The sequence below is a fragment of the Panthera pardus genome, unplaced genomic scaffold (assembly GCF_024362965.1).
Source record: "Panthera pardus isolate Hobbes unplaced genomic scaffold, ASM2436296v1 HiC_scaffold_5, whole genome shotgun sequence".
In the NCBI taxonomy this organism is placed as follows: domain Eukaryota; kingdom Metazoa; phylum Chordata; class Mammalia; order Carnivora; family Felidae; genus Panthera; species Panthera pardus.
In genome coordinates, this window is record NW_026526980.1 from 18,451,136 (window position 1) to 18,476,363 (window position 25,228).

Below are 25,228 nucleotides of genomic sequence, written 5' to 3' on the forward strand. Positions count from 1 at the left end.
CAACCAGTTTGACCCTGGCACCTTGTATGCTTCCTTCCCACGTCGGCTTCTTTGTAACATTGTCGGCCTCAGTATAAACTAAAGGATGGGGAAGTCTGACTAGAAAAATAGACCGAAATCCCATATGGTCAGGCTTTTACGGATCTGTACCCAAACCCTGATCTGTCCGTGCTCTTTTAGGGGGCCTCAGAACACCCACCTCCTCCACTCCTCAATGCACCATCAGCTCACCTGCCTTAGGCCTTGTTCTTCTGTTAATCCGCCACAAGCCTGTGTTCTGTCCTGTGTGCCCACCCACCTTGTCTCTTTTGTAAACAGGTTGCTGCCAGGATCCTGTACAGCCCCCCCTCTTTTTCCTGAGTTACTCGTCTCCTCTTTGCTGCTGCTTTGGTGTGTCAGATCTGAAATCTGTCTTGAGAGACCTGGATGAATGTCGCCTGATCCTTGTACGTGGAGGCGTCTCCCTCCTTCGTCTCCAGGTTAATGGCTGTGATAAACGGAGCCAATTGTCTGTTACAGGTCTTCCTCAGGATGGGGACTTTAAGGAATATTCCCAAGCAGCTTTTGAAACTCCTTTTGTCTCAAGGGGGTTCCCTGTATTGTCTGGCCAGACTGGACTGCCTTTTTTCACATTTTGTTGGGGGAAAGAAAATGTTCATCTGTTCTCCTGTCTGGTGACCGGGAGTCTCTTTCTTCTGTTTGGGCTTTTATCGCCTCCAGCCTTGCAGGCAGCACCTCGCCTCTTCTGCCTCCTCCTCCCTCTCCTCCACCTCCCTCCTCCCTGCCTCCTCCTCCTCTCCTCCACCACCCTCCACCCTAGGCAAGGCTTACCTAACAGGCTCCTGCACCTTCCTCAGTGCCTGTGGCACCAGTGGTTTCTGGTCCTACTCCCAGTGTCACGGAGCGGAGAGCACTCCAAGCTGTTGGGCCACCTCCTTATGAGGTTCAAACTGAAACACCTCCCAGGTCGGCAAGAAGGGGCCTAACGGTTCCCTTGGACTTAAACCACCCCTCAGATTTCCTCACAGGTACCCCAAGCAACATGGACAGTGCGGAGCAGATTGATTGACTTTTAGTGGGCACAGGTGCAACATATTTTGATTGAAAGTCAATTTAAGTTTGTTTATTGTTTTTAAGTTTATTTATTTTGAGAGAGAGAGGATCCCAAGCAGGCTCTGTGCTGTCAGCACAGAGCCTGAGGTGGGGCTCGATCTCTTGAACTGTCTCATAAAGCTTTCGTGGGTGATGGTTACGAACAAGTAGGTAGGTTGAATAAATGAAAAGGTTTCTAGGTAAAACTTTTAATGGCTTTCAAGATCTTTTGTAACATGAATTTTTTTTTATGTTTATTTAGTTTTGAGAGAGAGAGTACACATGCAAGCAGGGGAGGGGCAGAGAGAGAGGGAGTCAGAGAATCCAAAGCAGGTTCCAGGCTCTAAGCTGTCAGCCCCAGTGTGGGGCTCAAACTCATAAACCATGAGATCCTGACCTGAGCCAAAGTTGGATGCTTAACCGGTTGAGCCACCCAGGTGCCCCAGTAACCCGAAAGTTTTAAAGTTTTGCTAAGTTAAATGATAAATTGGATTGAATTCATTGGATATCCATAACCTTTCTAAATAAGGTAAAATACCTAAAGCATTGTTTTCTGAACATAGGTTTGTGTTTTTGGCTTCTTATTGTGGAGAAACTGACAGGGTTGCTTTCCTCATCATTTCCATCAGCCTTAATTATGTTTAATAGAATTTTAACTTAGAAACCTTAGTTTCCAGTGAACATGAAGTAGTAACCAATTGTGAACTGTCTGCTACACCAGAATTCTTTAGATTGGCAAATTTATGAATATAGTTCATAATTTCTAAAAACATGTTTTCCCATAGCACAATCTTTCAACAAAGCATGCTTAACAAGAGACTCAACTCTGTATGTAGGAAAGTGGGAAATGTGTTAGGAAGATACAAGAAATGAGAATACATTTTGTTGAGAGGAAAAACAAAGTAATTTTGTCCTAAAATGAGACTGTTTATTTAGAGAGAGAAGCCTTAGGACAAAGCCTGAGTGAAAAAGAAAGTTGTAGAAGGTTTGTCAAGGCAAATCTTTGAAAAGAACTTTGTATGTAATCATGACTAAGATTGAAATGATCTCTTATTGTCAGCTTGGTTAGTTAAATATGGAGTTTTATAGTGACCTACGATCCTGTTTAGGCATGTACCATGAAACTTCCCAAGATTCAAACTCTAGATAAAGTCTTTTTGACTGATTAGGCTGGTTTATTTGGTATGGTAAGCTACTTGGGAAGTTGTATCACAGAGATGATGATAAAGGTTATGTTGTTTGGGTAAATGCTGTAACTGTTCTAGAAATTATATGAAATTCCTGTAGTTTTAGTATGTTCTGGTACAAGGTCATCATTTGACATTCTGAGCTTCAACATACCTTTTGGAGGACACGATGAACCTGTAACAGCCACTAACAGGGTTCTCTCCTATTCCTCTCCACCCCAGGCACCCCGTATGCAATGGCCCTGGTGTCTGCTGATTCCCGCATTGCAGAACTTCTCACGGAGCTCCATCAGCTGATCAAACAAACCCAGGTAAAAAGCTGTAGCCCTTGGCTCCTGGAGGGCAGCATGTGAGTGGCAGGGGTGGGGGGTGGGGGGTGGGGAGGGTTGTGTTCAGAGAGATTGGACGTGCAGGAGCCCAGGTGATGTGAAGAATGCGTTTTAAGAACGAGAATGTGGGGGTATAACTACCCTTCCTGCTGGATTTTCTATCAGGGGCAGGATTTTGTGATTCTTTCTGTTTAATAACGGCTGTATTGAGATCTAGTTCACTGGTTCCAAGTGTCCGATTCCAGTGGTTTTGGTGTATTCACAGAGTTGTGCCACCGTCACCACGATCAATTTCAGAACGTTGACATCGTCTGACAAAAATGCCCTGTATCCATTATGGCCATTCCTCTTTTCCCTCCACCCTCTTATCTCAGCTGAACACAGATACTCTTACTGGGCAGGATACTCCAGGGGTGCAGGCAGAGGTTCTCTCCCGGGAGCTGGTCAAGGGCCAAAACTTTTTTGGAATATGCAGGATCTGAAAACACAGGCCTGTTGAGTTCAGCTTTTCCGGCACAGCCCCCCGTCCCCAGCCCTTGGCCTAGGCTCCCTTAGAGTGAAATGATATCGGAGCATCTACATTTAATACAGCATTTCTACATCAGCTATAGCAGCAGTGTCAACACGAGTATGCCTAACATTTGGAGGAGCCGGTGTGGGGTCGGGATAGACTTCAAGAAACAGCCTGTCCTATTGAGCCATTACATACATTTTCATATATTTTTTTTTTTTATTATTTATTTTTGGGACAGAGAGAGACAGAGCATGAACGGGGGAGGGGCAGAGAGAGAGGGAGACACAGAATCGGAAGCAGGCTCCAGGCTCCGAGCCATCAGCCCAGAGCCTGACGCGGGGCTCGAACTCACAGACCGCGAGATCGTGACCTGGCTGAAGTCGGACGCTTAACCGACTGCGCCACCCAGGCGCCCCACATTTTCATATTTTTATACTAATTTGGTTACCCATTTCGCCCCTTCATCCACTCCTGTTTGTGCCTTATAATACGTTTGTGTCGAACTGTTCCTTTGGGCACTGGTACCAGAATTATCATATGACTTCTTTACGTAAGGCAGTTGAGTTTTACTGGCGATACCAGGGTGGTACACTGTTGAACTATGGTCGTGGTAGAATTCAGTTTCATTATAGAACAAGTTAGTAAGAATTATAGACTTATTTCTTATGCCTTCCCACCGGAATTGGCCTTGCCCACTTACTAGATATCGTACTTAACTAGATAATGCCCTGGACAATAAAAGTATACTTTACAATATTTGCTTTGTTACGGTTGGCCACGATTCAGTTATTTCTGGGTTCTGGTGACAAAGCCAGTCACCCTGTTGCAGCTCACAGGCTTGAAAAGAGACTGGTTTTCATTGCGTGCCCTTGTACACCGGGGCTCACCTCCTCCCTATGGGAAGGACCTAAGCGATACTCAAAGTAACAGCCCTACCTCTGCCAGCTGTACCTCAGGATGTCTTATTTTGATCTGTTCTTGGATCAAGGTAGTCATGGTGCATCAATATAAATTATAAAAGCCCTGTACAGGTGCCCTAGAAGGGCCGCCACAGGTTTAGAAACGCGTGCTTCCCCTAGGTGTGTCCTTGGAGCTCAGTGGCTAGAATGGAGGGCCATTGCCCCATGGCTGCCGCAGCCCCCGTCTAGATTAAAATAGCCAAGAGGCCCTGAGGGGCAGGGTGGCAAACCTTTCCCAACAACACATGGGTCCGTGAATTATCCAGCACTATCTGTTGGATTGACCTGGCCCAAGACACTAACTCCTCCTCATCTTTCCAGGTGGACACACACTCCTTGTCTTCCTCCTACCAGAGAACTCACCTTAGTCTGTTCGTTTTACTAATCAGTCTTCCTCTGAATGCCACTTCTCCTTAAAAGTGTATTCAATTGTCCCATGAGGCGCACACTAGCACCCGTCTCCCCTAAAACCCTTTCTGTCTGTGGGCCAGTGTACTTTGTCCAGCACGCATTTTGTTACCATTGTTGTCTACTGGCCTGGGTGCAGTGAGGAGACCTATTTCGTACTCCAAAATGCTGGGTCCCCTATACTGGATGTATGGCGGCCACACGTAGATGTATTTTAGCCTGAATGTATCAAATGGCCTCTCCAAACCTTCCTCACCTCAGGGCGAGAAGGTTCCCCAGGGGAATTTGGACCCACCATGTGATGCCTGCTGCTCTAATCCTATCAGAAAGCCATTTTTTTTCCACTTAAAAAGATATCTTTTCATTCACAAAAATAAGGGTGGTGTGTGTTTGTGCATGGCATATTGGATGTGCCGCTGCTATACTTTGGTCCATTATAATCAGGGTCCTCTCCAAGCATTCGGTCATCCAGGTTTATAGTTACACAGGGACCCATCTCCTGGGAGCCATGCACCACACAGTCATGTGGCCCAGAAGGGAGCGGTTCCCGGAAATTCCTTCCCAAATGAAGTCTTTTGTAGTGGGATGTAACCTGAAAAGTAAGGGTCAGGAGATGCCGGTATAAATATTTCTGGGGCCTCTGGCCTGGGATGCGGGGTGCCACAGCAGGATAAAGGGCCGCCCTCATGCCTGTTGACCTCACCCTTGCAGGAAGAGCGTTCACGGAGCGAACACAACTTAGTGAACATCCAGAAGACCCATGAGCGGATGCAGACGGAGAACAAGAGTAAGTAGCTGGGCTCACAAGAGAAAGGGGTATGGGCCGAGACAGGGAACCTGACTGTTACTAGTGTCGGACAGGATTTGGACAGGATTTTTGCATGTACCTACACAACCCGAAATGAACCGCTCCTTGGCCAGAGGGACAGTTTTCCCTTAGGCTGTGTGATATATGGTGACCCAGGAAACAGATAGCAGATGACCTAGCACTAAGGAGCCTTAAAATCCCCCACTTCTAGGGACTGGGACGTCAGTGAAATGAGGCTGCATCCAGGGGAACCCCTTTGGGCACACAAGCATCCCCAGTAGGCTGGTGTTTTCTAGAGAGAGCTTCCCTCCCGTGCACTGCACATGCCCCAGCGGCCCTCATGCTCAGCCTCCTGGGTCGGTGCTTTCCAACCCTGAGCAGCTTCGAGAGTTGTTGTCTGTCTTCCTCTGTGCTGACACGTATTTTCTGTCATGCGATGGCAGAGATTAGAAAGTCCTCTCCTGACATGTAATGATGTGATCTGTACCATATGAAAATGTGAACTCGTCGAACATGGGCATCTGCCTCAGCACTTCTGACCCGATAAAGCTCACACCCTGGCCCGTGGCCTCTGTAAGCCTCCGGAAGTCTGATTTGGGTGTACTGGAAGCAGGGCCACATGACCACCAGCTGCCCCTTGCCCACGCCTCTTTCTCTGTTCACTTGGCAGTCTCTCCCTATTACCGGACAAAGCTGCGTGGGCTCTATACAACCGCCAAGGCCGATGCGGAGGCGGAGTGCAAGTGAGTACTGTCCCACCGCCCCGCCCTCACCTCCCCTTCCCCGCCCGTGCGCTGGGCTCCAGAAGCCTACAAAACACAGCCCCAGCCGCCTTTCCTGCCACGGATAAGCAGATTCCCACTCCCCAGGCTGCCCCTGGGGGCCTGCCTTCCCTAGCAGGGGAAGAACCCACTTTTGGACCTCTCTTTCCCGATAGCCCTGCTGTTTTGTAGATGGCAGTGAGGTGGGGACCAGACCCCAGCACTGCCATTTACCAGCCGCAGTGACCTTTTGAGCAGGCCCTTCCATCGAGACTCAGTGCTCCATCATTACAATGGGGATAATAACCATCTACAGAACTGTCAGCATATGAGACGGTTGTATATATAGTGCCTAAAACCAGTGTTTTTCAAACTTCTGATCATTACCTGTGGTAGGAAATACATTCTCTGTTGTGGCTTAATAATAATAATATTAAAGACATAATCATCATGTTAATAATATTAATAAAGACTCCTTTTGGCCTTACTGTGCCAGGCATTATTCCAAGTACTTTATGTATTTATCTCAATGCTCAGAGCCACCATTTTACAGATGAGGAAACTAAGACACAAGGGGTTCCATAATCTGCTAAAAGACATACAGCTAGTAAGTGGGGGAGCCCAACGTTAGACCCAAAGTCCATATTCTTGGATACCATGCTAGAATGGTTTAATGATTGTCTTTTCACATTTATTTTATATGCACATATATCATAGAATTGGAACAAGAAATAGTTTGTACTGTTACTATGTCTTTGTGTGTGTGTGTGTGTGTGTGTGTGTGCGTGCGTGTGCGTGCGTGCGCGTGTGTGTTTTGTTTTGTTTTGTTTAAGTAATCTCTACACCCACTGTGTGGGGCTCAAACTCATGACCCAGAGATCGAGAGTTGCATGCTCTTACGGCTGAACCAGCCAGGTATCCTCTGTTCTGTTTTTTTTAAATGCTGGTTGTTACCCAGGAAATTAATCTCACAACTCACTAATGAGTTATGGGCTCCGTTTAAATACTGGCCTGCACATGTGGTGATGGCCAGCACCCTAAACATTTCTAGTGGTTCCAGATCTTCCTCTCCTCCCGTCAGGCTCTTCATGAGCACACCCTGCCTTGCGCTCATGGTCCCAGATTTTCGTCGCCTGCTGTCATCTTTGTTTTACAAACCTTTGCCGGCACCTGTGTCTGGTGCTGGCCATCCCCATGTAGAGACACGAGGATAGCGAAGACCCTGCCTTCAAGGGCAAACGGTCCGGAAAGGAGAGGCACCCTAAGAAAAGAGTTACAGGACAGTGTGGTTGATGGGCCAGCAGAGGTGGGCTCACTGTGCCTGCAGGCCCGGGATGGCCGCGGGGAGGAGGAGAGACTTGAAGTAGGGGTCAGCAGGTGGACACGGCAGAGGGGACAGTGTGTGGAGGCTGTGGAAGAGTGCCCGCTGGGCATGCGCACTGGGGGACTGAGAACCAGTCCTGTGTGGCTGGGAAGGGCAAGGCAGCATGTGGAGGGCTTCCAGGAACTGGGTTTTATCCTGGAGGCCACAGGGAGCCAGTGCGGATGTAAAAGGAGAGAAACCTCTGGCTGCTGTGTGGACGGTAGACTGGGTGAGATTCAGAGCCAGTGAGGAGATCAGGCAAGAGGTGGTGACGGGATTGAGCCAAGACAGTGGCTGTGGGGATGGAGAAGCAAGGGGGGGGGGGGGTTCAAGGGCAGATTCTGAAATAAAATTGGGGGAATCGGGCGCCTGGGTGGCCCAGTCGGTTGGGCGTCCGACTTCAACTCAGGTCATGACCTCACGGTTTCTGGGTTCAAGTCCTGCGTCGGGCTCTGTGCTGACAGCTCACAGCCTGGAGCCTGCTTCGGATTCTGTGTCTCCCTCTCTCTCTGCCCCTCCCCTGCTCATGCTCTGTCTCTCTGTGTCTCAAAAATAAATAAAAACATTTTTAAAAAATTAAAAAAAATAAAATTGGAATCATTTGGGACAGGGGAAGGTGAAGATCCCAGGGTTTTTTAGCTTAGAGGCACCAGCTGGGCTCCCTGTGCTGGTCTGGGGAGGAGAACAAAGGGTGGGGCTGACTTAGGCAGGGGGAGGCACAGGCCGGGGGGAGGCACGGAGCGATCTGACCGCCAGCCGGCCTTCCAGCCCACCCTTCCCCACCGCCTCTTCTCCCTGATGTGCAAGTTTGTCATCTGGCCATAGTCGGGCCCTTTCCCGCTCACCTGCACTGGAGTTGGGCTGGCATGAGTTAGAGGGACACGCACATTAGAGAGTAAAAGGCAAATGGCCCTTCCAAGCTTAACTGCTGGGAAAGTGACTGCTTCAGAAACCAGTCTGGTGTGGGCTCCTCTCTCCCATTGACCCACCGGGAGTTAAACACTTAGAAGCTTATTTCCTAATTTCAGGGCCCAGCCTCTTGCAGTTCTGCCACTTTACTTTTCAGACTGTCAAAAGTTCGTACATTTATTCACTAGACTCTGAGTCCTTGTCAGCACCGGGTGCCGTGCTGGGCCCGGGAGCACATGAGGGGGCGAAGTGCCACCCTGCCTGCGGGAGGCTCCGAGTCTGGGAGTCTGGGTGGGGAACACATGTCACGGTGTGTTCCCGCGACACTCTCCTCCACCCATACATCTCCAAGCAGATTAATTAAAGCCCTCAGGAAACTGAAGAGGCGCCAAGAGCCAGCGTCAGGAGTTAGTCCCATGACACGCCGCTAGCTGACTCCTTGACACGCTGCTGCACTTTCCTCCACATGCTCTTTCCTGCCCCCCGGCTGGGTTTCATCCTCCTGCTTGCAGAAAATGGAAAAGTGCCTGTGTCTTCATTTAACAATTTCTTTTTTTTTTTTTTTTTTTAAAGGGCTTGAGGTTGCACACTGGCTGCAGGGGTCAGAGGGCAACAAGATCAAAGATTTCACTTTCCAGAAATAGGCAGCCATTCCAGGCAGGAGCAAATCATTTTCTAGCCTTAGTGCAAAAGGCCTTCCGCAAGAGTGGGAGGGACGGGGTCCTCAGTGATACTTTGGCCACAGACCGTGGCTTCCAACCACCCCGAGTTCCGGCTGGGGAAGATGGTTTTTGCCCTGGCTCGGCTGGCGCAGGCAGAGGTGTAGGTTAGCTTCCCAAGGGCCTGAACGACTCCCAGGCTAACACGGCAGGTCCCCAGAGGAGAGAATGATTTGTGGTCTGAGGACGGTCCTTCCGCACCAGGTGCGGGGCCCTGGACAGCTGACCGTTGGCTGCGGGCGCTTGCGGCGTAGATGTTGTTCCAGGCTGCAGGCCAGAGGTGGCGCTCTAGTCTTGACCTGTTCCATAGGAAGGAGGTCTCGTCCACTTTTTTCCAGGGTTATGGCCGTTTTCCGTTGTGTAGTTAGTAAGTCTCTTATGGGAGGTCATCGAGATTATGTAAATATTCCAGGTCAAGCTGCCTCTCAGCTTTGGCATCTGTTTATGGTCCTTGTTCACAACAATTGGGATTCTTTTTCTTAAAGCGCCCCAGGGGATTCTGATGTGGTTGAGACCCACTCCATTAATGTCTCACAGAGTACAGCTTAGGACATACTGCATAGAGCTGTGTTCTTCAGACAGGCCCAGCAGCAGTGGTCAGACTCCCAGGTTCCCTTTGGCCTCCTGGTTTTTACTCCCCTCCTGTCCTGGTGCCTGACTGCCCTGTGTCCCAGTGCTCCCGGCCTGCAGTGGCCCTGGCTGAGCCCTCCCTGTGTCCTGTGCCTGCCGCGCTGAACTGTGATGCTGCAGGCATATCAGGTGACATGTCCACCCCTCCCTGCTTTGGACTGCCCCACTCCATCTGCCTGACAAGCTCCACGAGAGCCTGGGACCCAGGAGGACACAGCTGCGAGGCTGTATCGCGCTGTGTTCTTATTTGTCTCCCTCCTGCTAAATGAAGGCCTTCAGAACTACAGGGGCATTTACTAAAGGTTTACTAGAGGAATAGCTATGGGAGAGGAGAATAAATGACCCAAAATGGAGTCTGTGCTGCTTAGTCCTATTGAAATACTTGTGGGGGAAGAGTCCTCAAGATCTAGGATAAAGAAATCTTCCTCCAGCGAGAATTGTGTTCAGTCTGCTGGATTGCCTGGGCCCCAACCACTCTGGAACCCCGTAAGTTAACTCCAGAGGCTTACTGGGGCTGTGGCCTTTCGGAGACAGATTCCTTCTACCCCTACCCCTGCTCTGAGCTGAGAGGACTCCCCACAATCCTCTGGAGTGTCTCCTTTTACACGTCCCAGCGTGGGCAGACCCCGAGCCTTAACTTCCACCCTGCGAACCTCCAGACTGTTCAGAGCAGCCAGACCTGTAGCATGCTTTCTTCAGGCTTTGTCAGATGCAGTTCTCTCTGCTTTGCTTGCCTCTCTGCGATTCTCTTGGATTCTTTGGCCTGCTTCCTCTCACTACCTTATCGGTTCTTTTATGCTTTTAAAATTAAAAAAACACGGGTGCCTGGCTGGCTCAGTCAGTGGAACACGTGACTCTCGATCTTGGGATTGGAGGTTTGACCCCCAACCCATGTTGGGTGTAGAGATTACTTAAAATTAAAATAAATAAACAAACCAAACCAAAGAAATAGGGGCGCCTGGGTGGCTCAGTCGGTTAAGCGTCCGACTTCGGCTCAGGTCCATGATCTCACAGTTCATGAGTTCGAGCCCCGCGTCGCGCTCTGTGCTGACAGCTCGGAGCCTGGAGCCTGCCTGTGACTCTGTGTCTCCCTGTCTCTCTGCCCCTCCCCCACTCACATTCTGTCTCCTCTCCTCTCCTCCCTCTCTGTCTGTCAAAAATAAACATTAAGAAATAAATAAATAAGCACTTAGGGTTTATAGTTTTTGGCAGTAGGGCTGATCTGAGTTACCCAGCTTGCTGTAAGCAGAGACGGAAGTCTGTGCTTTGTGCTTCATCCTGACGCCTTCTCTCCCTTCTCCCCACCCTCAGTATCCTCCGGAAAGCTCTAGATAAGATAGCAGAAATCAAGTCTCTGTTGGAGGAAAGGCGGATCGGTGAGTCGGAGATGCGTCTTGACCAGGCTGAGTGAGGCTTCTGAGAGCAGCAGCCACGGCTCCCTGCAGCCTCAGCCCTGTGTGCTCGTTCCGTGGACTTCCGGTGGGGGGAGCGCATCTGCGCAGCCCGGGTCTGGGAGGGAATGGAGACGCTCCCCTGCTCAGAGGCAGGGGCTGCCCAGCGTCCCTGTGCAGACCTGGGAGGTTTCATCCCCCCACCCGTGCTCGTCTCCCTTCCTCTTGTGCCTGGGCAGGTGCCTCCTTCCCGCTACCTCCACTCACACTTGTTCTGTCGTAAACCCTGGCTGCTCTGTGAGGGCCGTCCTAGGATGGAGTTCACACAGGTGCTGGCTTCCAGATCCCTCCAGGCCGCCCCGGCTCTCCCACCTCTCTTACCGTAACGTTCGGTGAGCCCACAGCGGGCAGTCGCCTCCCCCGTCAAACGTGTCACGCCGCCAGCGGGGTCCGTGTGAGGTTGACTGGGTGTGTGGTGCCATGCCTGAGGAGGTCAAGGGTCCGACTAAGGAACCTAAAGTTCTTTTACCTTTATGTGGAATAACAGCACATTCTAACAGTAGAAAAGCACGCCTAATTGTACACACAGCTCTGTGAAATTTTCACTGACCGAACATCTGATGTGACCAGCATCTCAGAAGCCCCCCTTTTTGCCCTCTTTCGTCCTTCACACCAAGGGACCCCCCTGACCCAACATCTCACCGGTCCGTGAGAGTAGTCCGCAAGTGTTTCTCCGCGGGCATCCGGCGGAAGGGGCCGGGATCCCATCTGGGCCCTTGCTGCTAACTCGGGAGCTGGGGTTCCAGGCCGAACGCCACTGGCAGCCCAGTGCACGGGTGGGCCTGGGGGAGGCGCCCTGTCCCCGGTGCCTCAGGGGCTCGCTTCCTTCCCACAGCGGCCAAGATTGCGGGCCTGTACAATGACTCGGAGCCCCCTCGGAAGACCATGCGCAGGGGGGTGCTGATGACCCTGCTGCAGCAGTCGGCCATGACCCTGCCCCTGTGGATCGGGAAGCCTGGTGACAAGTGAGGGCAGGCCCCGGGTGGAGGGAGCTGAGAAGTGGGAGGGGCTGGACCTAACACCTCGTCCCACCCTCAGGCCCCCGCCCCTCTGTGGGGCCATTCCAGCCTCTGGCGACTACGTGGCCAAACCTGGAGACAAGGTGGCCGCCCGGGTAAAGGCTGTGGATGGGGACGAGCAGTGGATCCTGGCCGAGGTGGTCAGCTACAGCCATGCCACCAACAAGTGAGTCGACACCCACGCCTCCGTCTGCGCTCCCGTTACACCTGCGCGGCTGCCCCTCCCCCACGTGCAGGATGGGAGAAGGGCTTCCCTCCGGGTGCCTGTGGGGACGGGGACGGTGTGTGGAGCAGGCTCCTTGGGCCCCTTCCCTGCCCCGCTCGTGGCTCCCCGACTTGGCGCACCTCCCCGCATCCACCGTTTTCCTTTCGTTCGCCAGGTATGAGGTAGATGACATCGACGAAGAAGGCAAAGAGTGAGTGTGCTGGTCAGGGCGGGACCGTGGAAGCTGCTGGGAAGGAGCCCCCGCCTGGCCGCGGGTTGACCTAAGCCCCCCTTCCCCCAGGAGACATACCCTGAGCCGGCGGCGCATCATCCCACTGCCCCAGTGGAAGGCCAACCCCGAGACGGACCCTGAAGCCTTATTTCAGAAGGAGCAGCTCGTACTGGCCCTGTATCCGCAGACCACCTGCTTCTACCGTGCCCTGATCCACACGCCCCCACAACGGGTAAGCAGCCCCCACGGGAGAGGCCGCACAGGACACGACGACTGGGCTGACCCCATGGGTCATGGGGTCACCGTCCACCTCCCTCCCCTCCTGACCACCTCCTCCAGCCTCTCTGAGCTAGGAGGGTCCCGTGCGTTGCCCTGTCTCCTGCTCACACTGCCCCGCAGCTGCCCTCCGGCCCTGCCCCCTACGGCAGTGCCAGCCAACCCCTCTCCCACCTTCAGAGTCCCAGCAGGCCCTGAGTGGAATGTGACCCACGAGTCCCCTAGTCTCACCTCACCTGCGCATTTCGACAGGCAGCCCTGAGATGGGAAGGCCCGTGCCGGGGCCCTTTCTCCGTCCCCGGCTGCGCTCCCTCATGCTGGTCACCCTTCACCTCATGGTGGGGGAAAGGCCCTTCTCCCCTCTTCCTCCAGGATTCCTGCCTGCTGCCCTCTGGGTTTTCCTTGATCCCCTTAACAGAGGGTCCTCAAAAGGCACCAGATCCTCTATGTAGGATCTCCCCATATAGACAGTAAGTCTCCCTCCTGCTTGCTCTTTGTTGCTGAGAAAAGAACTCTGTCCTAGCAGGGGTTAGGTTCAAACATCTAGACTTTTTGAGCGAGCTTGGGGACAGGAGAGGCTGGGAGCCCCAGAGGTTCTGCTCCTTCTCGGCACAGGGCCTCGTCTGGGGGTCTCTGACCAGCCCCTCCTGTCTGCCCCCTACTGCAGCCCCAGGATGACTATTCAGTCCTGTTTGAAGACACCTCCTATGCGGATGGTTACTCCCCTCCCCTCAATGTGGCCCAGAGGTACGTGGTGGCTTGTAAGGAGCCCAAGAAAAAGTGAAGTGGGCTGGCAGACTCCAAATCTCCTGCCGTCCTCACAGGGGACTGCAACAGAAGATTTTGTGATCAAATAAATATTGTTCCCCTTTGCCCATGTCTCCTTGGCTTTGCTTTTCCAGGCCCTTCTCCCCCTCCTCCTGACAGGACAAGTTGGGGAATTGGAGGCCGCGGAGGAGATGGCTGCATCTGGTCCCAGCAGGCATTTGGTTTCAGTTGAGGTTTGCTCTTTGCTCGCATTAGAGACTCAGGGTGTTAACACAAACGGAATTTTATTCTCGACCCCGGGGTCAGGCCGGGTCACAGCAGTGGGGCCGCGGGCGTGCCTCGGGGAGCACCACTCACAGGTGCGTGCGGAAGCGGAGGCTGCAGCCCGCCATCTTCTCCGCATAGTGGGCGTCAAAGCGCTCGTTCTGGGCCACGGTGAAGGTGGTCTTCCAGTCCCCCGCGACGCCTGTGGGCGCGAGGAAGAAGGGCAGCGTGGCTGTGCGTCCTGGCGGCAGAGGCGGCCCCGGGTGGCTCGGGCAGCTCTCGCCCTGCTTCCACGCTTGCCTCCCCGCCCGGCCAGCCGCCCGGGCGCTCACCTTTCCTCATGAAGGCCGACACGCTGTGATCCATGATGTCAGGGGGTATGGTGGTGTAGTTAGCCATGGGGTTCTTCTTCATCTCCTTGAAAGACGTTTGCTGGGTGATGAGATCCACGGTCTCCTCTGGCAGGGTGCGCCCCACAAACTCCAGGATCTTCTGAATTTCCCTTTTAGGGTTCTGGAGCAGCAGAGGGGCTCTTCAGTAGAGGTTGGGATCGCTCATTGAGCAAACAAAAGGGGGCCTCCCAACCCCTTGGGGGACCTGGCCGCTTCCGCTTCCGGCCCTCCCAGCCCCAGCTCCTTGGGCCTGCCTTCCCTGGAGGCATATTAACTGCCGCCGCCCTGTGACCCTGTAACAAGCTCTGCCTGGGTCCCAACGGGTGAGGGCAGGGACAGTCGTCTCTCAGAACTCTGGCCCCAGGGAGAACAGCAGCAGTAAATGGCCAGTGGATGGCCAGGCGTCGCTCCGGTCTGAGACGAGCCATACAGTGTTGCCCCCCGGGTGGCACCGCAGCTCCATGTCCCGGGCGGGAAGGCGGGCCGGGGGGGGTCCCGGGGACTGACGTGGGGGCTGCCATGGGGAAGGTGGCTGAGAGGGCCTCGGCAGGTCCCCGTGGGCTTCTTGGCTCTCTGGAGAGAAGTGGCAGCGGGTGACCTCACCTCTTTCATGTCCTCATAGAAGAGGTAGAGAACAGGGTGGGTATGACTCAGCTCCCACCACTCCCGCACGTGCTGATACCAGGACCCGTAGGACACTGGGGAAAGGGCAGGGGCAGGGACACAGAGCTGGCATTAGTTTTGACTGACCGCTGCTCAGCTCCACCCCACTCCTTCCTCCAGATTGAGCCCCACCTTCTCCGGCCATGAACTTCTCCAGGAAGCTGTCCCAGGTGTCAGGGTCAGGGTGCACCTTGGCCATGCGGTAGAAGTGGTAATAGGAGACAGCCACATCCTTTGCGTTGCGGGCAACATAGACCACCTGGAGGGGCAGACGACCCCCCCCCCCCCCCCCCACACCCACGCATCATCACCACACAGTGAGCCAGGCACTGGATGTTCCACCTTTCACAGCATCCCTGCGAGGGAAGTTATCCCTGGTCTGACCAGAGGGGAAACTGGCTTAGAGGCTGACTTGTTTGTGTCCCTGGAACCCTATTTGATGCTAATCTAATCCCCTCAGTGCCGCCATACCCAGATTTGGAACCAGGCGTGCCCCACTGTCACCAGCCCCCTCCTCTGCGGGCCTGGGGAGGCCTGCAGAGAAGACTGCCTTTCACAGCTCTGCACAGAGGAGGCTCACTTTCACCGACTTCTACCACAGGATGGGGCAGACAGCCTCCCCCCTTAAGATGAGACCTTCCTCTCAGGACCAAAACTGGGATGGCTTCCTCTGCCACTCACCTTGACCTTCTGATCCAGCAGGGTCTGAGGGAGCAGGGCCAGGGGCAAGTGCGTCTTGATGATTCGTGGGGCCGGTGTGTCTTTCAGAACCTCCATACCTGTGCCGTGGGCAGGGAAAGGTCTGCCGAGCTAGAGCCCAGTCCTGCCTCCTCCCTCCGTTCCACGTGGCCCTAGAGCCCTACTGCACACCTGTGGGAATCCCTGGAGCCTTGAACTCAAGGAAGGGTATCCGGATAAAGACGGGGGCCCTGCGACACTTCTCCAGATCGCCACCTTGGTAGATCATGTCCAGGATCTCGCTCACCCAGGTGGTGCCTGGAGAGCAGGGAAAGAGGAGGCGGACAGGGCTGCGGGTGGCCCCCTGCTGGCCCAACGCGGGACTTGTGGCCCAGGAGAGGGGTGGGTGGCCCTCATCACTTACCGGATTTGGGGTAGGTGCTGATAAGCAGGTCATCGGGCTGGGCCTGGAAGTTCTGCAGTGGCCCCAGTGCCTCGGCAAAGTACTTGATGAGAGGGATCCCCTTCACGTACTGCAGTGGCGGGCGTGAGGTGTCCGGGACCAGCTCCATGCCGCTGCGTCAGGGGCCAGAGTGCAGCCTACTTCCCTTAACATCACAACATGCCATCTACTGAAACCTTTGCTTTAAGATAAGGGACTGAAGGCTGGGTGACTTGCCCCCACTCACAAGGCTAGCGAGCGGCGGGGGCGGGGGTCCAAAGCCACACGTAACCTGCAGAGGGTCACAACGCCGGCTGCACCTTCACCTGAAGGGCCTGAAAAATCCCAGAGCTTGGGGCCACACCCCAATCCAGTTAAATCACTCTGGGGGCCCAATCCCAGTTTTCGGGAAGCTCTCCAGATTCCAGTGTGCACTTGAGAAAACTACTCTAGAGGCTGCCTGTCCTAAGTCCCCGCCTGTTTTCTTTTTCATACTACTTCCTGCTTCAGCCCCTGGCCTACTGCACTGGCCTCCTCGCCCTGTCGTCCCCTGGAGCTCCTTGGGCCCCTCACATGTGGAAACATCCCAAAGGCCAGCCTGTGACCCCACTTGTCCAACCACACTCCATCTTGGCTCGGAGATAAACACACCCAGCTGAGCAACTGAGCTTCCTTTAGGGGCTAAAGTCTGAGATGTAGATGAGCAAAAGAGAGGAGTCACGGAAGGGGGTTTCGGACCGGGTTGCAGTTGGCAGACTGCTTTCCCGAGGGAAAGCACAAGGATGCCATGCTATCAGAGGCAGCAGCAGAGAGAGAGGATCTGGAGAGAGAGGAGCTAGCGACGCCAAGTGAGGGAAGTCTGGCCAGCCCAGCCCACCCCAGCACTCACCACACCTCTCTGGATCTTGGCCTTGTGGCTCCTTTGTGCTGTGGCTTACTGGCTGCAGTTGTGGGGAGTACAGACTTGCTTTCTGAGCTGAAGCGTTTCTAAGTCCAAAGTGGGAGGTCTCTGGAGCCAGCACTGGGATCTGGCCGTCCTCCAGGAAGGAAAGGGTGGAGTTTAGAGTGGGAGGGCCCCCCTGTGCTCCCCTCCTCAGCACCTTAGCCAGAGCCAAGCTTAGACTGACCTGAAAATCCAAGATATGGGTTTAGCATGCAGAAAATAAGAGTGAATCTAGACAACAGAGCCCAATAAGCTTTCATTTTTGTCTTTTGGGGGTTTTTTGAGCTGTAATCCTGGCTCCCGACCTGCCTTCCAAACTCCACCCCTGCAGGGCGGGCCAACCAACAGCTTTTTCTAATGGATCCAGCCAGTTGAGAGGGGGCAGGGTGGAGAGGAAAAATGGGACACTCCCGTGAGCAGGGTCACTCACCTTCCTGGCTGGCTCCAGGCCAGTCTTGGAGATGCCAAAGGCTCAGGCTGGGGGTGGCACACAGGCCCCCAGCAGCCCAGGGATTCTAAAAACTGTTACTCTTGACCTCTGACAGCAAGGCCAGTACAGAGCAATGTGGGTGGGCAGCATGACAGAGTCTGGGGTGGAGCAGAAAAGAGAGGAAGAATGCCGAGTCTAATAACCCTGGGAGTGAGTCCAGCTTCATGATTCCCAAGGGATTTCATGGAGATTCATTCATGGTTGGTAAAAGAACCATGGCCCCCAGAAGGTGCTTTTCTCTCACTGGGTCTGAAGGGGCTCTGCAGACAGAGACAAGAAGGAGTTGGGGCTTAGAGAGCCACGGGGCCCCATGGGGGTAGAGTATCCCCCCGCCCCCACCACCCCCCGCCCCCGCCTCCACCGCACTCTTGGCCTCTGTCCTTCCTATTTGTATTAAAGTCCAGAGTCAAGCTGGGCACTGGATTTGGATGGGCTCTGAGTCAAGAGTGTGCCCCCCAAGCAAAGCACTGTGTGATGTCAGAAGCGTGCTAGGGACAGCTGAGGCACCCGGGCCTCCAGAAAGAGGAGAGGCTCATCCACACAGGCCAGCAGCCTCTCCCTGCCTCTGCTCTTCTCTTCAGGCCCCAGTGACTGGTAGGGCCTCTGCCTCCAGCCCCCAGCAAACACCAGGAAGTTCCGTTAACTCAAGACTCTTTATTGTGCTCAAGTAAAAACCGCCCAGACCCGCAGGAGTGGCACAAACAAGCAGTGGGCGAGGATCAGGTCTCCAGCATGTCTGTCCAGTGTTCCTGTGGAAACAAGAGGACCGGTCAAAGGCAGCCTGGGGGGGTGGGGCGGGGGAGGGGGAGGCCGGGGCCAAAGCCACCTCTCACCTCTTCTAATTCCAAGTTCTCTTCTTCCTCCTCGGTGCCCATCTGGCACAGCCAGATCAGGTCTCCCCACAGCAGTGAGTTCTTACAGCTACCAAGGGGTGCAGTCGGTAGGAGACACAGTCAGGATCACAAGCCTCTTCCAGGCTCGGCCCTGAGTGCCAAGATAAGGACTCGGCTGCCCTGGGCCTGGACTTGGACGACCGACACCATCTTCCCAAAGGTAGGCCAGGCTGGGGCAGGGGTGCTGGACTCACCCAGGGCATTGACCCTCTAGGGGCAGAAGCTGCCCTGGCTCCTTCTCCAGGAACTCCTCTGCAAGGCAGATCACGTGGGCCCTGAGGTGGCAGCCAGGGTGGGGGCAGCACAGGGGGCCCTCTTCATCCTGTCAGAGGTGGTAGGCAGGTAAGAGAGAAAAGCGGGAGGAATGAAGTAGCTAAACACTCAGAATTTCTATGGACCAGATACTGTTCCAGGGGCTTTGCATTAAACAATGCTGTGAGGCACATACTACTGCTATTTGCGTTTTATAGATGAAACTGAAGCACGGAGAGGTTACAGCACTTGCCCACAGAGACCAAGCTAATCAGTTTCCTCTCAGCATGAGCAGTGATTATATATTTTTTAAATTTTTTTAACGTTTATTTATTATTGAGAGACAGACACGGAGCGTGAGCAGGGGAGGGGCCGACAGATGGAGAGACACAGAATCCGAAGCGGGCTCCAGGCTCCGAGCCGTCAGCACAGAGCCCAACGCCGGGCTGGAACTCACAAACCGCGAGATCATGACCTGAGCTGAAGTCGGACGCCTGACCGACTGAGCCACCCAGCCGCCCCATGGGCAATGATTATATACACAGGACGGCCACTGCAGCCAGGCCTATAGTTCTTCCAGCTAACCGACCTCAGGCAGGTCACTTAATCTCTGAATGGCAGGTACTCAATTTACATTTCCCGAGAGCTCTGAAGAAGTCAGGCCCATCCTTTCAGTTAATCTGTTAAATATGTATTGTCTGTTTTCCCGACCCTTTTCTACAGCAGTCAACAAGACCTGGCCTTGTATGGGCGGTGGGAGAAACTGACAAGATGAATAAAACACCTAGCATGTTAAACAATAAGTGTTTAGGTTTAAAAAAAAAAAAAAAAAAAGGCAAGGAAGTGTACAAGAAAGAATTGCAGTTTTAGATGGAGAGCCAAGGAAGACTTCATGGAGAAGGGGAAGGTGGCACTTTATAAAGACCGAAAGTCTAGGGAAGAGCCTTACAGTCAAAGGGGAAAGGCACAGGCCCTGAGCAGAAGGGCACTGATTCTGAGGAATGGCAGCAAGTAGGCTCATCCCCATTTGAGAAACGAGGGCAAAAGGTGTCAGTGGGCTGCGCGGTCCCTCAATAAACAGCTGGATCCCAAGTCGTCCGAACCCTGAAGGCCAGGTGGAGCCGCTCACCTGGAAGGAGCGCGCGCACAGGGCGCAGCAGGCCTCGGCATCTGGGTCAGGCTCGGACTCCAGGTCAGCTAAGGGTCCGGCGCGACGCTTCGGGGCCGCGGCGCGGGGCGGCGGAGGCCCAAAGGTCAGCGGCATGTGCGGCGGTGGCGGTGGGCAGAGATCACACCGGAAGTCGGCGCGCAGCCAGCGCACGGTGAGCGGGAGGCGCACCCAAGGCGGCACACGCAGCATGTGCGCCAGCACGCGTAGGTGGAAGGCGAAGGCGGCCTCGCTGCGCAGGCGCGGGCCCACGTGAGCCAGGCGGCGTGAGGCTTGCGGGTGCTGCCAGGCCCACTCGAACTGCGGGCGGAGAGTAGGGGCTTCAGGGACGCCCCAGGAAGGGGGCCGCCAGGGGAAGGCCCGAAGCCCCAGCCCATTCTCCCACCGTCCCCGTCTCCTTTCTTACCCGAAGGGCGGCCACGGCGGAAGGGAAGCCGTGCACGATAAGCACCATCGCCCTGGGGAAAAGAACGAGGGCGCGGCCTGTGAGCCCCCCGCCTCACCCCGCGTCAAGCTGAACCCCCTGGCCATGATTCACCCCCAGTCCTACCTGAGAGTGAAGTCCTCATGCCAGGCTTCAAGCCTAGTCCGCGAGGCCCCGTCCCCTTCGCGAAGGTGCATCCTCTCACACCTGCCAACCTCAGGCCCCGCCTCCAGCACAGGCCCCGCCTCCTGCCCTCCCCCTGTCCTCTCCCTTGCAGACTCTCTCTGGTACAACCCCAGCCTTGTTCATCAGCCGCAGTCACCGGACCAACCCTAGATCCTCAGTCCCCTTCTCACTCAATCCCTGCCTCTTAGTCCCACAGCCGAGTTTCACAGGGCTCCGCCTCCCCACCGTGCTCCTCCACGCCTGGTGCCATTGCACCAGGAACTCGCATCCCGGCCCTGCTCTCAGCCACCGCACCGGCTCCGCCCACTGTCACTGGCTTGGCCCCGCCCCTCTCGGCAGGCCTCTCCCCCTCAGAGCCTCGCCTCTCCCTGGAAGCCCTGCTCCAGACAGCAATCCACTCCCTCTTACCAGGGCCCGCGCCCGCTGGTCCGCCAGGCCCCTCCTTTCTTGCGGCCCCCGTTGTGCTGCTGGACCCTACGAGTAGGGTTGACGGTGAACCCCACGTAGACGCGACCCCGGTGCCGAGGGTTCAGGCAGTAGAGCAGATAGACGCCGAAGAAGCGCCCGGGCCTCGCCGCGTCCCCCTCAGGGCCCATCGGCACTTGTGGGTTCATTGCTGTGGCCTATGACCTTAGGGAGGACTGAGTTGCCAGGGCCGCAAGATGCTTGTCTCGGAAAAAGCGTTTGGAGGCGATCCCGAGATACCCTCGAGGCCACGGCAATGCAGATTCGCGCACCCTCTCCTGACTGACTGGAGCTAGGGTGTCCAAACCGGCCCACGGGACCCGGGCTGCTGTGCAGGCGGCGGGCACTTATTACCGCCCGATTCGGTCCTTGGGCTGACTCTGATTGGCTGCTTGATGGTAAGCGCGGAAACCTAGGACTGTTGGAAAGCTGGACTTGCCTGAGGGCGGAAGTGCCGGGTTTACAAACGCCTTAGTAAGGGCGGAAGTCGAGACTCTGACGGAAGTGGCGTCAGTACGGGCGGAAGAGGTGTGGCTGCGGTGGGAGCTGGGATTCCATCCCCGCTGAGCTGCCGCCCCTTCTGGGCTGCCGCAATGGAACTCAGCGCCGAGTACCTCCGGGAGAAGCTGCAGCGGGACCTTGAGGCAGAGCACGTGGTGAGTTGGGCGGTCTAGATTCGCCCAACGAGGGGGAAAGGGCCTGAGGGGCGGGTTTCATACTCCCCACACCGTTGTTCCCCATAGGAAGTAGAGGACACGACTCCCAACCGTTGCGCGTCCAGCTTCCGAGTCCTGGTGGTGTCGGCCAAGTTCGAGGGGAAGCCGCTGCTTCAAAGACACCGGTGAGGCCCCGGGAGCCCCTCACTCAGCGCGACCCCAGCGCCGGGACCACAACCCTGGCCACTCCCCTCAACCTAACTCCCTACCCCCACCAGTGCGGCCCCGCACGGTGACCACGACCCCAAGGATGCCGCCTTCGTGGCCCCTGGATTGAGACTTAGGCCCTCTTCCTCTTTGGTCCGCACGTCCTGGGGACACAACCTGGGTGACACCTCCAGTCTCCCTGATCACCCTACATTCTGGAATCGCAACTCAGGCCTCCACCTACCGTTTCCTAACCCCATCTTTCCCCCAGGCTGGTGAACACGTGCCTAGCAGAAGAGCTTCTGCACATCCATGCCTTTGAGCAGAAAACTCTGACCCCAGAGCAGTGGACCCGTGAGCAGCAGAAATAAAGAGACCTAGGCCTGCACAGCCATTAAATTATGAATCAGGGCCAGCTTCTGTGTCAGCGTGTTGTGGGGGGGAGGGTGGGAAGGGTGCTGAGCTTTAATCTAGAGCCTGGTTTCTCCCTGATCCACCCCACCCCTACTCTCCATTGTCTTACTTTGGACAAGTCTTTCACATATCCACAAGGCCTTAAGTGTTGAATCAGATAAAAACAAAAAACAAAAACAAAACTGAGCCTCAATGAACTCACACGCTATCGTTTCTTCCCAACAGAGGCTACTGGTATTGCCTTTTGGCTTCAGCTAACACCCAATTACTTTACAAGGATTAATATGATCTAAAATCTACTGCCTCCACTGTAAGTACTCATTGACTAGTGGGCAAGGCATTTATGAAAAAGGAACCAACATTCACAAGAGGGTGAGTTAAGTAGGAGAAGTCAATCAGAAAGTTCCCATGGTACAATGTCTCCTATCTGACTTAAGCAAACAAAAAACCCAGTTAATACAGAATATAGTAACAGGATGTCTTGGGCCTGAATAATGCGAAAGTTCTTTTGGAAAAAATAAAACACTTAAGCACATGTAGTCTGAATATTTCTCCCAGTCTGTCTTGCCCGTTCATTTTCTCAGTGCATCCATTTTTCCTTTGTAATTAGTGCTTTTTTTTGGTTCTGTATCCAAAACATTTGCCTACCTCAAGGTTGTCAACATATGCTCTCATGGTTTCATCTAAAAGCTTTATGGTTCTAGCTGTTATATTTGGGTTTATGATCCATCCCAAATTCATGTGTACAGAACGAGGTAGGGGCTAAGGTCCATTTTGTTTCCACTTGAATTTCCACTTTACCCAGAATTATTCATTAAAAAGACGTCCCTTTCGCCCACTGAATTGGCTTCACAATCTGGGTGAAGATCAACCAACAGTCCTTGTGTTTGGTCTATTTCTTGGACTCTTTATTCTGTGTCACTGATCTATCTCTATGCCAAAGACTTTGATTGCTGTGGCTTTACTGCAAGTCTTCAAATTAAGCAGTATTAAGCAGTTTAAGTGCTTCAACTCTGCTCTTCGTTTGAAGACTTTTTTGGCTATTCAAGACCCTTCACGTTTCCATATACATTTTCGAAACAATCTGTTAATTTCTTCTAAAAAAAAAAGATGGCTAGGATTTTGACGGTGATTGCACTGATTCCACGGATCAAGTCAGGGAGAACAGGAATCTCAAAACATCAAATCTTCCAATGCATGAACAAAGCATATATCCCATTTATTTCAGTCTCCTTGAATTCCTCTCAACAATGTTTTACGGTTTTCTGTGTAAAGGTGTTTTGCGTCTTTCATTATATTTATTCCTACCCAGTTTAGGTTTTTGGATGCTATTGTCAATGTTTTCAATTTGACTGTTCCTACCCATGTATGTATACGTACAATATATCTCTCTGACAAAGAATTCCTATCCAGAATATATAATAAACTCCAATGAGTCAAAACCAAAGACCATTAAGAACAAAAATGGGCAAAAGACTTGAACAGACAGTTCACGAAAGATGTAGGAATGTCCAGTAAGCACACAAAAAGATGCCTAAGATCACTAGTCACCAGGGAAGTGCAATTTAAAACCATACTGAGATGCTCTTTCACCCTCACTGACAATACAGAATGTTAACAAGGATGTTGAGCAACTGGAGTTTCAATATATTGCTGGTGGGAAGTGTAAAGCGATAAACCACCTTGGAAATTAGTCTAGCAGTTAAATATATACCCAACCTGTGACTAAGCAATTCTATTCCTAGACATTTATTTGAGAGAAATTGAAGACCTGTATGAGAATGTCCCTTGTAGCCTATTCACAATGACCAAAAACTTCGATACAACTCAAATGTCCTATCATTGGAGAACACACGAACAAATCATGGTGTATTCATACATGTATAGGAACAAACTACACTGACAAAGACTCTTTCCTTGACCAAACTCTAGCCAGGTTCCTCGAGCCCTCTTCTCCACTAGGCTTCAACCTTGACTTACTGTATAGAGACTCGAACAAACACTAACGTAGACTTTAACAGCTCAAGGCTCCACCCCTAGGATGATTCCGGTACCCCTTAGTGCCTGCCCGAGAAAACTCAAGGCTGCCAAAAGCACCCATTGTTTCTTCTAGCCAACACTGAAAGATCGGGTCCCTGTCTCCCAGTGAGCAAATCCAGGTGGTTTCACATGAACCAATACCTTTCCTGGCTTTTGTAATTTTTTACTTCTGATTTCATTCACCCCCAACTTTCCTCCCTCATTCTCTCTTTAAAATCTCCTCTGTACAAACTGAAGTTGAGTTTCATTCACTCTGGACTCTTTTCCTTATTGGAATAGTTAATTACTGATTAAACTCTGTCCTCACCACGTGAACTAGTATCTAGCTTTATCTTTAAAAAAATTTTTTTAATGTTTATTTATTTTGAGAGACTGTGTGTGTGCGTGGATGCACACGCAGAGGAGGAGCAGGGGGTGGGGGAGACAGAGAGAGAGAGAGAGAGAGAGAGAGAGAGAGAGAGAATCCTAAGCAGGCTCTACACTGTCAATGCAGAGCCAGACATGGGGCTCAATCCCACAAACCGTGAGATCATGCCCTGAGCCAGAATCAAGAGACAGATGGTCAAGTGACCAAGCCACCCAGGCGCCCCTGGCTTTATCTTTGATAACGCAAACAACATGGGTGAATCTCAAGGAACACAGTTGAGTGAAAGAAGACAAAAGAACACATACTGTATGACTCCATTTCTATGACATTCGAAAACAGGCAGATCTAATCTACCACAGATTTCGAAACCAGAAAATGACTGGTGAGGGTAAGAAGACTAATTAGAAACATATAACAAGGGAAGTTTCTAGAGTTTCAGATATATTTTATATCTTCTTTGGGTGGTGGTACACAGATATACCGTTGACTCTTGAACAATACAGGGGTTGGGGTGTCAACCTCCTGGGCAATCAAAACTTTGAATATAACTTTCGATTCCCCAAAAACTTAACTACAAATTGACTACTGTTGACCAGAAGTCTTAATAGTTGATTAACATGTATTTCGTATGTTAGATTTATTATATATTGTATT

General features: G+C 53.0%; 4 protein-coding genes across 12 annotated transcripts in view; 2 read left to right on the top strand and 2 right to left on the bottom strand.

The window, feature by feature from the left end:
- SGF29 (SAGA complex associated factor 29) overlaps nt 1-13,735 on the top strand; it is a 31,625-nt gene extending 17,890 nt beyond the window's left edge. For all 3 annotated transcript variants that reach the window (XM_019431902.2, XM_019431901.2, XM_053894296.1), the window contains 9 exons: nt 2,502-2,590; nt 5,201-5,276; nt 5,968-6,040; nt 10,991-11,055; nt 11,966-12,095; nt 12,169-12,315; nt 12,530-12,565; nt 12,656-12,818; nt 13,530-13,735. In XM_019431902.2, coding sequence (XP_019287447.1) covers nt 2,516-2,590; nt 5,201-5,276; nt 5,968-6,040; nt 10,991-11,055; nt 11,966-12,095; nt 12,169-12,315; nt 12,530-12,565; nt 12,656-12,818; nt 13,530-13,646 — 882 coding nt within the window. In that variant the 5' untranslated portion in view covers nt 2,502-2,515 and the 3' untranslated portion in view covers nt 13,647-13,735. The remainder of the gene's footprint in view (nt 1-2,501; nt 2,591-5,200; nt 5,277-5,967; nt 6,041-10,990; nt 11,056-11,965; nt 12,096-12,168; nt 12,316-12,529; nt 12,566-12,655; nt 12,819-13,529) is intronic.
- A 162-nt stretch (nt 13,736-13,897) lies between these two features.
- LOC109256521 (sulfotransferase 1A1) lies at nt 13,898-17,077 on the bottom strand. 4 transcript variants are annotated; one of them, XM_019431898.2, is made up of 8 exons: nt 16,964-17,077; nt 16,052-16,227; nt 15,820-15,945; nt 15,631-15,728; nt 15,082-15,208; nt 14,890-14,984; nt 14,227-14,407; nt 13,898-14,096 (listed from the first exon to the last, which is right to left on the bottom strand). In XM_019431898.2, the coding sequence occupies exons 2-8, from the start codon at nt 16,197-16,199 to the stop codon at nt 13,984-13,986; spliced, it is 888 nt and encodes a 295-aa protein (XP_019287443.1). In that variant the 5' UTR covers nt 16,200-16,227; nt 16,964-17,077; the 3' UTR covers nt 13,898-13,983. The 4 variants fall into 4 exon arrangements, with proteins under 4 accessions (XP_019287443.1, XP_019287441.1, XP_019287442.1 ...); XM_019431896.2 differs by having other exon boundaries at nt 16,052-16,235; nt 16,964-17,076; XM_019431897.2 differs by having other exon boundaries at nt 16,959-17,063.
- Nucleotides 17,078-17,639: 562 nt separating this feature from the next.
- On the bottom strand, nt 17,640-21,191 carry LOC109256536 (structure-specific endonuclease subunit SLX1-like). 4 transcript variants are annotated; one of them, XM_053894297.1, is made up of 7 exons: nt 20,834-21,191; nt 20,222-20,273; nt 19,777-20,115; nt 18,590-18,717; nt 18,336-18,423; nt 18,191-18,251; nt 17,640-17,762 (listed from the first exon to the last, which is right to left on the bottom strand). In XM_053894297.1, the coding sequence occupies exons 1-6, from the start codon at nt 21,037-21,039 to the stop codon at nt 18,222-18,224; spliced, it is 843 nt and encodes a 280-aa protein (XP_053750272.1). In that variant the 5' UTR covers nt 21,040-21,191; the 3' UTR covers nt 17,640-17,762; nt 18,191-18,221. The 4 variants fall into 4 exon arrangements, with proteins under 4 accessions (XP_053750272.1, XP_019287471.2, XP_019287469.1 ...); XM_019431926.2 differs by lacking the exon at nt 20,834-21,191 and adding an exon at nt 20,366-20,474; XM_019431924.2 differs by lacking the exon at nt 17,640-17,762 and having other exon boundaries at nt 18,142-18,251.
- A 179-nt stretch (nt 21,192-21,370) lies between these two features.
- On the top strand, nt 21,371-22,349 carry LOC109256537 (bolA-like protein 2). The gene is made up of 3 exons (XM_053894299.1): nt 21,371-21,546; nt 21,634-21,731; nt 22,025-22,349. Exons 1-3 carry the CDS (start codon nt 21,484-21,486, stop codon nt 22,122-22,124), a joined length of 261 nt encoding a protein of 86 aa, XP_053750274.1. The 5' UTR covers nt 21,371-21,483; the 3' UTR covers nt 22,125-22,349.
- Nucleotides 22,350-25,228: the final 2,879 nt, after the last annotated feature.